At 36.9% G+C, this 13531-nt stretch overlaps 1 protein-coding gene across 1 annotated transcript in view; it reads left to right on the plus strand.

Annotated features, from left to right (window-relative positions):
* The first annotated feature begins 1929 nt into the window (after positions 1-1929).
* The window catches only part of TINAG (tubulointerstitial nephritis antigen), a 70605-nt gene continuing 59003 nt past the window's right edge, over positions 1930-13531 (plus strand). Inside the window, exons 1-3 of the mRNA XM_016198058.2 lie at positions 1930-2284; positions 8541-8604; positions 9269-9358. Coding sequence (XP_016053544.2) covers positions 1930-2284; positions 8541-8604; positions 9269-9358 — 509 coding nt within the window. The remainder of the gene's footprint in view (positions 2285-8540; positions 8605-9268; positions 9359-13531) is intronic.

Genomic DNA, 13531 nt, shown 5'->3' on the forward strand with positions numbered 1-13531 from the left:
TGAGATCTTGGAGATAACAAGGTAGAAGGTCCACCTTGTATAAGGTCTTATGGTCCATAGCTTTTAGGTTGATTCAATGCTAGGAGTTTTGAGGAAAGATGAGGTGTGAGGAGTAGGGAGGAAACAGATTGAGAATGTTGGTGAAAACATATTTTAAATGACCATTGAGAAGGGAAGAAAAGGAGTCCAAGGATGAGCAGATAATTGGGAGCCTTATCAAGAAGGAGAAGAGAATCAGGAATGAATGAAGGCAAAGGAGGAAGGAATTTCAAGGTAGAGAGTACACTTACTAATGATAACATTTAGTTAGCATGTGGGATGTGCTATAAGTACTGTGTGTATTATTTAATTGAAATTTCCCACTCACCTGATGTGGTAATAAATGTTATTATCCAAATTTTGTAGATGAGAAAAATGAGGCCTAGAGTGACTGAGCCACTTTCCCAAAGACATGCTACTGGCCAGTGGTAAACCTAGGATTTGAACTCTACTAGTCTTACTTTGGCTCCTGTTCTTAACCAATTGTTATACAGGCCAAGTGCTGCACAAGATCTATGTATGATAAGGATGGACACAGGTCTATGGGAACTGGATGTTGGGAGGTCACTGGCAAATGTAGGTGGAAATGTATACAGCGCTTTGCAGTAGTTTAGAGACAGTGCATGACAAGGAAGCGGAGGCAGCCGTGTTCAGATTGGAGAGATGGGGGGGTGGGGGGAACTATGGAGAGTGAAACCAAGATGATGAAAAATTAAAAAAAGAAAAAGGAAGGTGCCAGAAGGAAGGGCAACAATGAAGATAAAAGTGTGTGTCCAATAATTTATGGAGGAAGGTTAGGAAACAAGTTTGAAGAGTCAGAATTATGAATTCGCCTTGAAGGGGAAGACCTTGGTTTTATAGAAAAATAACTGAGGACCAAAGAAGCAAATTGTGAATCTCAGGTCATAAAGCCAATTAAACAGTAGATTGGGGAACAGAGTCCAAGTTTTCTGATTGTCAAGACAAGACTTTCCACTAGGCCATCCAACCACCCTTGCTGAATCATCGTCTGCTGGTTACTTATCCCCATCCAAAGGGAGTTATTGTAGTTAATGAGTAAATATAGTATAGCAAAACCCACTGTACACGCATAGTTCTCAGAAACACTAAGGGCATCTTGACCTTTGAGTTTCCTTCACAATTCCCTCCCCCTGCAGCTCTCAGCACAGAGTACTGACTCCTTAATTATAAACTGCCTTCCAGATACCACAGATTCCTACGTTGATGCCAAGTAGGGGCTCAGGTAAAAAGAACTGTCACCCTCAGGGAATTTCTAGCTGAATTAGGCTCCACTAAGCCTTGAAATCAAAATGCTTTTGGTAGGTAAATGGAGTACAGATTGGGAAATCAAATCAGTGTGTGACTGGGCATGATTTAGAGCAACTATTACTGATATGACAGATCCTAGCAGGCAACCTCATGAGAGTCTGGATTTTAGATGCAATGCAAGTAGATGAAATGAATAATTGTGTTTTTGACTTTTGAATTTCCTATACCTTGTCAGTGGTGGTTGCAGCCATAATTTTGGCCATGCATATTCTCCAGAGGTTTTTGATGTAAGAATTTAGATTTTGGGGGAAACAAGCAGTATTTAATTTTTCACCTATGCATTTATTTGTATGGGGATGAACATTTTTTACATGATATGAAATATAAATTTTTAACTTTGGAGGAATTACAATGGTTTGTTTCTAACACATTATCTTGGACAAACATTTAAATTCTTGGTTAATGTTTAACTACAAGAAGTATACTCAGTTCAAGTCAGGATCAGTATCAGGATTCAGACTGAGTTGTTTTGATGATTAGAATTCAGGCTCTAAGGAGAAACCTCAAGAAGTGATATATTGGATATAACAGAAAGTGGGAGCCATACCTGACCTGTAGAGAATGTGGACTGGATATAAGATCTTAATCTTCTCTTACCTTATTACAGAAATTTGGATGGAGAAACAGTATGTATTTCAAAGAGAAGTGGACCCAGGAGCTGATTTCACTAGGAATCACACCATTTTGGAAGGTACTCGATTCAAAAGAGCCATTTTCACAGGGCAATACTGTAGAAGTTTTGGTTGTTGTGAAGACAGAGATGATGACTGTGTCACTCAGTTCTATGAGGTGAATGCCCTGTGTTACTGTGATAAATTCTGTGAAAGGGAAAATTCTGATTGCTGTCCTGATTACAAGTCATTTTGCCATGAAGAGCAAGAATGGCCTCCTCACACAAAGCCTTGGTATCCAGAAGGTAGGCTTTGGGACTATATTTAAGCATTATTTTTGTTCATAACAAGATCTGTCAGACTTTCTCTTGTTCTCTCTTTCCTCCTCCCTCCTTCCCTCCCTTCCTTCCTTCCTTTAAGAGAAAATGAAAAATGAATGTTGTGATCACTAGGATAAATTTCTTTGGATTGTTAAAATTTTTTGGTTTAGATGCAGGTTATGTGAATCATACCAGCACCTTCAGGAAAGTTCTGGCTTGATGATGGTCATGAATGCTGGTCTGAATCCTGTTTTGAACACACACTCGACTTACATAAAAGTCACTGGAAACTCTTTTTTCTTTCTTTGTAAAATGTATTGACCACAGGACCCTCAAGGTTTCTTGAGTGTGATCTCTTAGAGAATCTCATGAAAGTCACATGATCATCTCCAGATTCATATAATATTTTACTTTTTTGTGGGATTAATGGACCTCCTACCATTAGAATCGGTGGCATTGCAATGCCATTAAAACTATTACAAAAGCAAAATAAAGTCAGCCACTCACCCTGCCTAACTCCAAGTTGATTCTTCATGTGTATTTTTGTTTTGTTTTGTTTTGTTAATCTGGAAGTTTTAAACCATTAAAAACACAGGAGGGCATTGTACTTTCATGGTAAAAGTCTAAGATTGAGTTGATAAATACAAATAATTCATAACAAGAATGATGGTATTTACTATATTGGTCTAATTATAAGAGAATGGCTATAGATTTTGAACAATCAATTTATCCAAGGTTTGTAACAAGACACAAAAACAAAACTCTACTGTTATATGAGGCCCTATTTCTCTGTCATTCATCTTGTCAATTCTCAGCAGGAATGCAGGTTTAATCAGAGCTCTGTTCTCCTACTATAAATCAGTATGGTGACTAGAAATTACAGTTAGAAGAAAATTTAGAATAAACTAGAATTTGATATCCTTAAAAATCAAGATCTTTTTTCAAAATCTGTGGCCTTCATTCTCAGTGTCATCTTGTTACTAAAAATTGAGGAAATGCTCCCTAAAACAATATATGTATTATGTTAAAATTTCCACAGAAGTGTCATTTATTCCAAGCCTTTGCCTTTATCAGTAAACAGCTCAGCAAACATTTTTTAACCCTAGTAGACACTCTACTAGGAATGGGAGATGTAATTGCCCATCAAAAAAAATTCTTCCCTGAATGTCTCCACTGTGCCAGGCATGGCGCTTAGTTCTGGGACAACAATGGGGAAGAAAAAAGGCAAGATCTTACTCTCATTGAAGTGTCAGTCAAGTTGGGGTGTGTGTGTGTGTAAGGTATTTAACAAATGCACTGTACAACTGCAAATGGCAATAAAGACTCTGAAACAGGGTGCTGTGAGAAAGCATATCAGAATATAGCAATATGTAAAGTAATATATAAATTTAGCCTGGGAGAGGGAGCAGCAAAGGAAGACATGACATGTAAGCTGAGACTCAAGGAGAGGGGAGAAGGGATCTGACCTGAAGATCCGAGGGCTGCTTCAGATCTGAGACTGAGGACCTTAGTCCAGGAGCTAAAAGGAGGCCAGCATTTCTTGAAAGCAATGGTTGCTGGAGGATTGGGGGTGACATGAGATGAGGTTTGAGAGGTGAGTGGCAGTCAGATTATGGCAGCATTCCTAGGTCATAGTAAGGATTTAAGAATTTATTCTGTTCTGAGAAGTCATGGAAGGATGTTAAGTAGGAATAGGGTTAGCTTTGTGAGTGTCGAGTCTAAATATTATGTATAAGCTGCAGTGCTTTGGATGTGCTAAAATGTATTTGAGCTTTCCTTATTTTGGACATATTGCCTCTAGAAAAGTAATTGATACTTCTCCAGTGTTCATTTTTGCTCAAGAGCTAGAATTTTACTAAGACTTTAAGATCATCTTTTAGGTAGAATTTAAGTAGGTATGGTTTTTACTCCATTCATTATGGAGGGAAGCAATTAATCATTTTATTTAGTAGCAAAAAGTTCACATTAGACTATAATTGCTTTCATGAAGGTAATTTTTCTCTTGTTTTATCTTGCTTATGGAAGTAGCTGGTTGAAAGAAAATAGTCCTGCACAATATTGAAAAATTGTGCAAAATTAACTAAAATGAAAAGACAATGGCATGTTATTTCTACTATTTTTTAAATGTATACAGTCTGAGATGTGTTGTTAATTCACTGATCTATTAAATATTATTGTTCAGTTATCTAATAGCATGGCCTTATCTAGCTCTTTTTATTGCAAATATCCCAGGAACTCGTTTTAAACCAGTGACTTAAAACTATGTACACTGTCTTGAGGATTTAAAAAAATCACACCCCTTTTGTATAAACTGGAATTAGAGCATATTGGTAAATATCTTCCTTCTGTGTTTTTTCCCTCATCTCTGATGGTAACTTCTAGTAACTGGAGGATTTCAAATATTAAATACAGAAAACAAGTGATAGTTTGAAACAGAAGCAGAGTGGATTTTCCAGACATAATCTTTCGGTGCAGCAGATCTTAAGCAAAGAGTCTAGTGTACCATCTGCTGTGGACAGACCGAAGCTAATTTGATTACACAGAACTCATGTTCACGTCGGTAAAAGACGTGTATAAACCACTGACACATTTGAATTGCATGAGGGTAATTTACTCCTCAGCAACCTCCTTAACCAGATTATAATGAAGATAAGTCACCGTTGAAACTCTGCATTACATACTGATAGTTACAAAAATATATATTGGTAAGGAGACATAAACCAATTCATACAACCTCTGTAAGCTTCATGAAGTCTCAGTTCCCTGTCCTTTTAGATGTCTCCACATCTACCTTGCATGAAAAGTTTATTGGAGGGACATGTGATAATATTACAGAGGTAGGACTCTGTTACCCTTACAGTGAGTGTCAGGGAATGAGAAACCCTCCTCCTAGTGTCTGGATACAAGACCTCTTAGAGATCAATTCCAGGGCACCCGGTCTAAGACTAAAGGCTTTGGACCTTAAGAGGTACATATAAATTATGAGGTGTAAGAGTGGAATGCAACTTTAAAATATTTTATGTAGTCTACAGAAATTGAATATTATAAATTTAACCAATAAGAGCTGACTATTTACATCCATTATGCTGACTAACAAGCCACTCATTTTACCAATGAAAAGCCCATTTATCTTGCTTATGGAAGTAGCTGGTTGAAAGAAAATAGTCCTGCACAATATTGAAAAATCGTGCAAAATTAACTAAAATGAAAAGTGTCCAAAGACAATGACACAAAATTGTCATTGTACTGACACCATAGTGTTCATCAAAGGATGGATGATGGAGGCACCTGTGGCCGCTGCCCTGGAATCTGGCCTCTCAGCATAGCCACTGCTGGCATGTGGGATCCTGATTAGAGCAGTAACTGCCTTCCCTAGAGTGAAGTTTAGACCAGCACAGATATTATGACACATTATGATGAAGTATTTTAAAATAAATTGCAAATGTCTTATTATCATCTTTTAACAGTTGACCAACTGTTTCACTCTCGGCATATTTTATATTAATGACTGTTAAAGTTGCAAAACTCCCTTAATGTCAATAGTGTTACTTTTTTTTTAAAATTGAGATGCTGTATGTGTAACCAATTCAATTAACTCACTATGAGGTGTTTCATACATATTTTGCTGCAAAAATAATGCCACCAGGAATTGTCTTATCTCTCCATCATCATAACTCCAACCAACTTCTATCTGGGTTACTGCATCATTTTCCCCCTCCCCTCCCCCTCCTGTCCTCTTCTCTCTCCTAAAACATCATTTTCCCCCTTCCATCCTGATCAAATATCAGTTTACAAAATATGTTTTTGTAGCTCCCAACTTTGAAAAAGACCCTTTGATTCCATGTTCTTAACCAGCTACTACCTCACTTCTTTCTTTTAATGGCAAACTATCTGAAAGAAACATTTTGCTTCCTGACGTCTGAGTCTCTTATCAACTCATTCCTACAGGATGTCATTTCCTGCTACTTCAATGAAACCTCCCTTGGGAGGGTCATTGACCACTTTCACATTGCTAAATGTAATATTCACATGTCTGGTCTCATTTTCTTGACCTCCCTGCATTATTCTACATTGTTGACCACTTAGGCTTACATGAAATACTTTCTTTTCTTGCTTTCCAAGATTCTACCCACTCCTGAATTTTCTGCCTCCTCATAGGCCACTCCTTCCCAGTTTCCTTTTCTGAATGTCTGTTTGCTGGAGTGTTTTGAACTAGCTTCTGGACCTCTTTTTCTTGCCTATATATAATCTTTCAAATAGACTTATTTTGACTTAAGGCTTTAAAAATATATACGTTGCTGTCTCTCAAACTATGCTTCAGTCTTGACTTAACTCTGCATTTTCATGAGCTACTCTACTTGACGTTCTCTAATAGGATGTTTAACCCAGATTTAATCCAAACCTAAAATAGGCAAAGCAGAACTCTTGATTTCTTGCCACACTGATCCTTATTTCAGTACCAGCTTTACGGAGTCTGTATTGCTAACACCAAAAAAATCCTAGTGAGGCATCCTTCATTCCTCATTTTCTCATTCCCCAAACTCAACCCATGTCCCATTTGCTTTATCTCCAAATCATGCCCATTTACTTCTCTCTATCCTAGCAGTGTGCAAATCCTTCAGCTCCTGGGAACCCCACCCCAGCTTGCACAGGAGGAGTAAGGTGGGCAGAGGCATTTTGGGCAAAGCCTTATAAGTCACTGTAAAAAGTGGTTTTATTCTAAATTTGATGGAGTACAGGTCAGAGAAGGGACGGTCTTTCCCTTAGCACCTTTATGATTTCTGTTCCCTTTGTCTACTTAACTGGTCTGATGGACAAGCAAGATCCATGGGGGATGATTAAAGATCAGCTTTGATTTTACCACCCACTCTCCCTTCAAACTAATCAGAGAAGCACTTCCCTTAACTTTGAGTTAATGTGAACCGTTGCATGAATTTTCTGTTGCTCCTGGATAATAAAAAGTTTTAGGGTCTCTTTAAGTTACAAACATTGTATACATCCATTTATTAAAAGTGCGTAATCCTGGGTAGCAATTAAAACTTTGAACTTGATTTAAAGTTGAATCTTTCCCCTCCTCTTTGCTATATCAAGAAACCTGTAGTCCAGGAGAGAAGTGGTTTCCTTTTCCATGACTATGAAATGTCAAAAATCCATGGGAAAGAGACGGATAGATGCAATTACATTAGAGATTTTAGATTCATTCATTAAACAAAATAGTGACCTGTGAAAACAGATATGTGCTGAAGAGAAGCAGTTGTGAAATGTTTTCTACAAAACAATTTTTTGGAATCAGAGGACAGTTAATTCTATAAGGGGCTTTTGTGGTATTGTGACTGGTAGTTATACATTCTAAGGGTAGAGTGTTTTCTAAACATGTAGGCTTTTCCCTAAGATTGAATGACAAAGCAGTTAGAATTCATTTTGTTTAATTAGGGGCCATTGATGTGATCTATCAATTACATGTTTCTGTCAAAAAAAGTTTTCACATGACAAAGTAGTAGATTTTGCTACTTTGCTAATTGAGCATGGATTTTAAATTTGTATAAATTATTTTCTGTAAAGGGATTTAATATATATCCATGGTACTGTTTTCACAATATCTTACTGATGGTTTTTATATGATGATAATTCATCACTGATCTCTTTTGAGTAGTTTATATAATCTGATAAACTAGCTAACAAGTAGTAAATAGTTGAAAAAAATTTGCATTTGAAACACAAATAGCAGCAATCTTATTGGTTTCATGAATTTTTCTCCTGATCCAAATCCTAAAGAAAAAATAGAATTTAGTTTTGTCAGATGAATTCAGTGAAACCGCATTATATTCTGTCAAAAACTTTGACCTCCTTACTCTAGTCACATGTAATTAATCACATTCACATATGAGACTCAGATTTTGAAAACAGAAATGACAAGTTTATTTCAACACTTTTATGGCTTACCTATTAAAAGACAGTTATTTTTAGTGTGGTTAGTGATTAATTCCTTGATAATGTAGTTTTCATGCTTCACAAATCCTCTCAGTTGGAATATAACATGCAGTGTAAAGATAAAAGCTATGGAATAAACCCAGAAGAATTTGATATATAAACCTTGACACAAACCAGATGTGAATTTCCATGAGGTTGGAACCACATATTTTTGCATAATTGAAAAACAACACAATTTTAGATTACCTGTTGTGTTAAGGCACTTTATTGCTCAATTTAGAATTTTCATTTGTTTACGTTATATTGACAGGTTGCCTTAGAGATGGTCAACACTATGAAGAAGGATCAGTAATTAAAGAAAACTGCAACTTCTGGTAATGGATTTCAGTGGCACGGACTGAATTCTATTGTCTTTGTGTGTGTTTTCTTCAAATAAAAGGAACATCTGTGAAACAAAGCACATTTAAATACAGATAGAAAGAATAATAAGTAATAAGATATCACATATCTGTGGTTTGTATAAGCATATTTAACTTTAATGAATGTTAAAAATCTAATCATGAATATATTTTTTATTGCTTGAGTTTGATGATCATGACAGTGGGCCTGGGGCATACAGCAGGCTTGCATTAAATATGCCTCTTAATTATAAACATTCTGATATACTGTGGATACATCATGTTTCTTTGAACACAGTAACTGTATATAAAAATAGGCTGCCTTAACAGGATTATCTTGTGGAAAGTTTCCAGTTACAAATACATTGAATCTAGTGTCTAAATTGATTTGTGTTTTTAAACTTCAATGAATGTGTAGTCATTTTATTTATTAATTGCCTGGAGTACAAGATAGGAGCATATTGAATGGTTGCTAATGCATGTGTTATAATATTTTTTTTTTGCCAAAAATCAAACAGGCATATGGCTAACATTAATCAAGATATGTTTTATGCCTTAAGAATGTGCAACTCTGGTTACTAATTTTGTAAATGCACTCCATTAAGGCCATGCCACTTCTGTAATTTTTATATCTTTATAGCACATGTTCAGGACAGCAATGGGAATGTTCCCAGCATGTATGCCTTGTTGAACCAGAATTAATTGAACATGTCAATAAAGGAGACTACGGGTGAGTGAAATCTTGCTTCATAGGTTTTTGGCACTCCCTGTTACTCCTCAGGTTTCAGACAATGTATTTCCTATCACTTACCTCTAAAAATAGTCATTATTTCCAAAGAAAGAGTGGGGGAAAACAGGGAGGTAGAAAGGCATGTAAAATTGGGATGCACAGAGGTGAATATTAAGTAATTAAACAATAAAAATGCACAAAGAAGAATTATAGAGCATGGTCTTAACTTGTCTAGAAAGGAGCAGTGTCATGGTGTAAGCGAGGAGTGTAGGGGAGCTTTAGTTTGGATAAGTAGTCAGGCAAAGTCAGGCAGTAGACATACCTGATGTCTTCGTGTTTACCACCTTAACCTGGGCTGCTGTCTGGGCCCAGCCAATCGCGCCTCAGCTCTCCTGGGCAGGGCCTAGCCTTATGAGGGCGGCATTTTATCTTGATGACCCCCCAATAACCAGTCCATCTACACAATTTCACTGACATGGCTGATATCTAGTTAATTTCACTGACAGTTGAGTCAAAAGATAGGTTGAGCCATTTTACTAAAGATGGAGCCAATTGACACTTTAACATAGGAAATAACTGTGCAGTGCTCTTTGAAAGCTTAGTAAATTAGGCGGCTTCTCCACTTACAAAGAGGGAATTAAGATGTAGGTGCTAACACTGGCTTTCTCTATTGAACCGAAAGGAAGAGGGGCTGGTTGGTGTCTGTCTCAGGATTTCTCCACTGCTACTAATCAGATTTTGGAAAAGATTTCACATAAGACGATTTATTGTCAAGCAACCCTAAAAGTGAAGTAATCCTGAAATGAATTTTTAATAATTATAGATATCATTTCCTTCCACATATAAGACACATAAGACATATGTTTCCCAGCACAATGGAAACATTATTTAAATGTACTCAAAATGTTTTCTGGGAAGACACGAAATATAGAAAGTCACATTTGTTGACATTAATAATCTTAAACCTGTATTTTCAGTTCCTCTGTGTGTGTGTGTGTGTGTGTGTGTGCATATGTTTAATCAATATTTTAGGTGATAATGTATTTTAGGTATTTCTAGGGAAAACTCATAATTTCTGTGGCTGAATGATATTCAAATCATTAAAAGAACAGAAGAGTATGTGTCATCATGAAACATGATCTGTATCAGGCTCCTAAAAGTGTTCAAATGCTTAGCCTACAAGCACACACTTCCAAGAAGCCATAATATGCATGCAGCCCACCTTTCTACCAGACCCATGAGAAAGCACTGTCTAACACAGTGTAGAAATACAGCACATGTCACAGTGCAGAAGCCGTTGGGAATGCCGCCTTCTTTGGAAGGAAGACTTTTCTTTCCATTATTTGTTGATTGACAGAGTGCTCTAAGGCTATTTAAGTGGCACGGAATTTGCCTTTTAGTAGCAAACATGGATGACTTTAAAAGAATAAAAAGTGAACTGTAATTGGAGCAAAAGGAAATATACACAGACCAAAGGAGGGGAGGGGGGGAGAGTTAAGTAAAAGACACAAGCTATGAAGAAAAAGAGTAAAACTAAAATTCTTTACTGGGGTAAAAGGGGGAGAGGAAGTCCTTGAATTTAAAAGTAAGTTCTAATTCTCAGATATATTCTGTTTCTTCTGTTCAAATTGTTTTTATATGTGAAAATAGAATTATATATCATTTATTAAGTGTTAAATGCTTTTTAGAATAACCTACATACAAATATATACCACCTTTGCTTTAAAACATTTCTTTCTTTTTTTTTAATATATCTTTGTTGATTTCAGAAAGAGGGAGAGGGAGAGAGAGAGAAACATCAATGATGAGAGTCACTGATCAGCTGCCTCCTGCACACCCCCAACTGGGGATCGAGCCCGCACCCCGGGCATGTGCCCTGACTGGGAATCGAACCTCAATCTCCTGGATCCTAGGTTGACGCTCAACCGCTGAGCCATGTGGGCCGGGCTAAAATATTTATTTCTTGCATCTTGGTAGTGTATTACATCCAAGTCTTTATTCATTCTGCATAATCCACGTCAGTGCTGATTTATTCCCTGTATTATTTTGAATGCTATCAATTAATATTAACACGTTATTTCTTTTGTGGCACTGCTAAGGATATAACTAATTTCTGTCTTAAAGAAATTTATAATCTAGCTGAGGAGTCAACATGTCACACTTTGTAGAAGGATTTCTAATGATAGGGCAGTATATAAGTGCCAAGTTAGTGACTCAAGAAATAGTCAGCATGTTAGTGGAACAAAGGGATATTGATAACTGTTCCAGTTGCCTGATGCTACACAAAAACACCACTCTAGAATTTAGCAGCATAAAACCACAAACTTCATGGTTTACATCAGCAGTTTGGGTGGATGGAGTTAGCTGAGGCTCTTTGCTAGTCTCTCCTGGGGTTACTCATGTATCTATAGACATCTGGAACCTCAACTGGGGCTGAATTGTCTAAGAGGGCCTCACCCCCATGTCTAGGGGTTGGTGCTGGTGGTTGGTGGGCCCACATGTCTGCAGCAGGCTAGCCTTAGCTGATTTGCATAATGACAGTCTTCTAGTAAGACATGAGTGGGAGCTGCAAAGGGCCTCTCTTGAGGCCTAAGCTTGAAATTTGCAAAGAATCAATTCTACTTTCTATTGAACAAAGCGAGTCACTGGACCAGCACACATTCAAAGTTTGGGGAACTAGGATCCACCTCTTGATGGAAAGCTGCAAAAATTTTGTGGCCATGTTAAATTTATCACATCGCTAAACTTCATTTTTCTTATGAACTCAAAGTCTCATCTGTTGGATAAGTTGGCCTGGGTTTCTCACTGGTTTTTCAAAACCAGCATACATACCTCAGACCAAAAGGGTTAACCTTGGCCTCTCCTTGGTGATTGCTTCCTCCTGCACTTTGTCAACCCACCTAGGAAATTTGAAGTTAGTTTGAGTCTTCTTTTCTCTTCACTCTCAGTCACTAGGCTCTTATAATTCCCACATTTCTTTCAATATTTACCTTCTCTATTCCTTTGATAAATTCAATAGCATTTCTGTATGAAACCTAATTTGAAATGAGTCAACATATCTCTGTTTTCACACTGACCAAACTCCAGCCAGTCCTTTATACTTTCATGTTCATCCTTCTAAAACAAATGTTTGCAGCTCATATTCTTAAAAATCCTCAGTGACACTCCATTGCTTATAAAATAGAATTATATTCCTTAACCATCTGACCCAGTGCTTCCTTACTGCCTCATCTTTTACATGTTTTCCAGCCTCTGTCTCCCTAGTCCCTCTCATAACTTAAGCATTAATTTATCTGCTATTCCATAAATCATCTACCCATGTCAAACCTGCATGCTTTGTTCCAGAGTTGCCTTTATTCAGAATAAATGCTCCCTTCTTTCACATCTGGCCACCAAACGCATTATCACCCTTCCAGACTGAGCACTAACGTTGCTTGCTGTAAAAAACGGTACCTACATCAGGAAGAGCTATGTCAAGAATCCTCTCCTCCGATCATACTTCCACCTACTGCTAATAAATCACATGCACTGAAGTCATTGCTGTCTTTGTTGTCTTTTTAGGTATGAGCTCCTTAAGGGTAAATAAATTTATTTGTTTCAATTCCCAGTGTTTACGAGAGAATCTGATAGATAAATTAAGAATGCTCAGTAAATGCTAGACTGGATGAGAAGGAATGGATGAGTCTGGGTCAAAAGAAGATGGTGTAGGATAGATAGTATGTCTTTCACATATTTTTTGAGCTTAAGTCACATCAAAAAATATATTTAACTTTGTGACCTACTACATACACACACATGCCCCTAGATAAATAAACAGTACTTACCTTCCCTGTGTGCAGTAAACTCTAATATTTCCAATTATTTCTCCTACATTCTATTTTATTTTTTAAAATACCCCTGTTCACTAAATTTAGTGATTAAATAGATGACCCACAAATGTCTCTGAATGTTTAGCAACTACTAGTGTAGGGCACCAAAAACATACTTTACTGATAGGATTTTGCCTAAGGCTGGTCCTTTTAGTCTTTTAAATAATGTTGCAATACCGAATACAGTCAGATGATTTCTTATTGAAATTCCCTGGGTGACTGAGATTATACTTTAAAATTATGACTTAAAGTTGCTTAAGGTTTTATGAACTAGAAGATCTTATAAAAGAAAAGTACTAACTTG

This window comes from Miniopterus natalensis, chromosome 5 (genome assembly GCF_054644295.1).
Source record: "Miniopterus natalensis isolate mMinNat1 chromosome 5, mMinNat1.hap1, whole genome shotgun sequence".
Taxonomy (NCBI): domain Eukaryota; kingdom Metazoa; phylum Chordata; class Mammalia; order Chiroptera; family Miniopteridae; genus Miniopterus; species Miniopterus natalensis.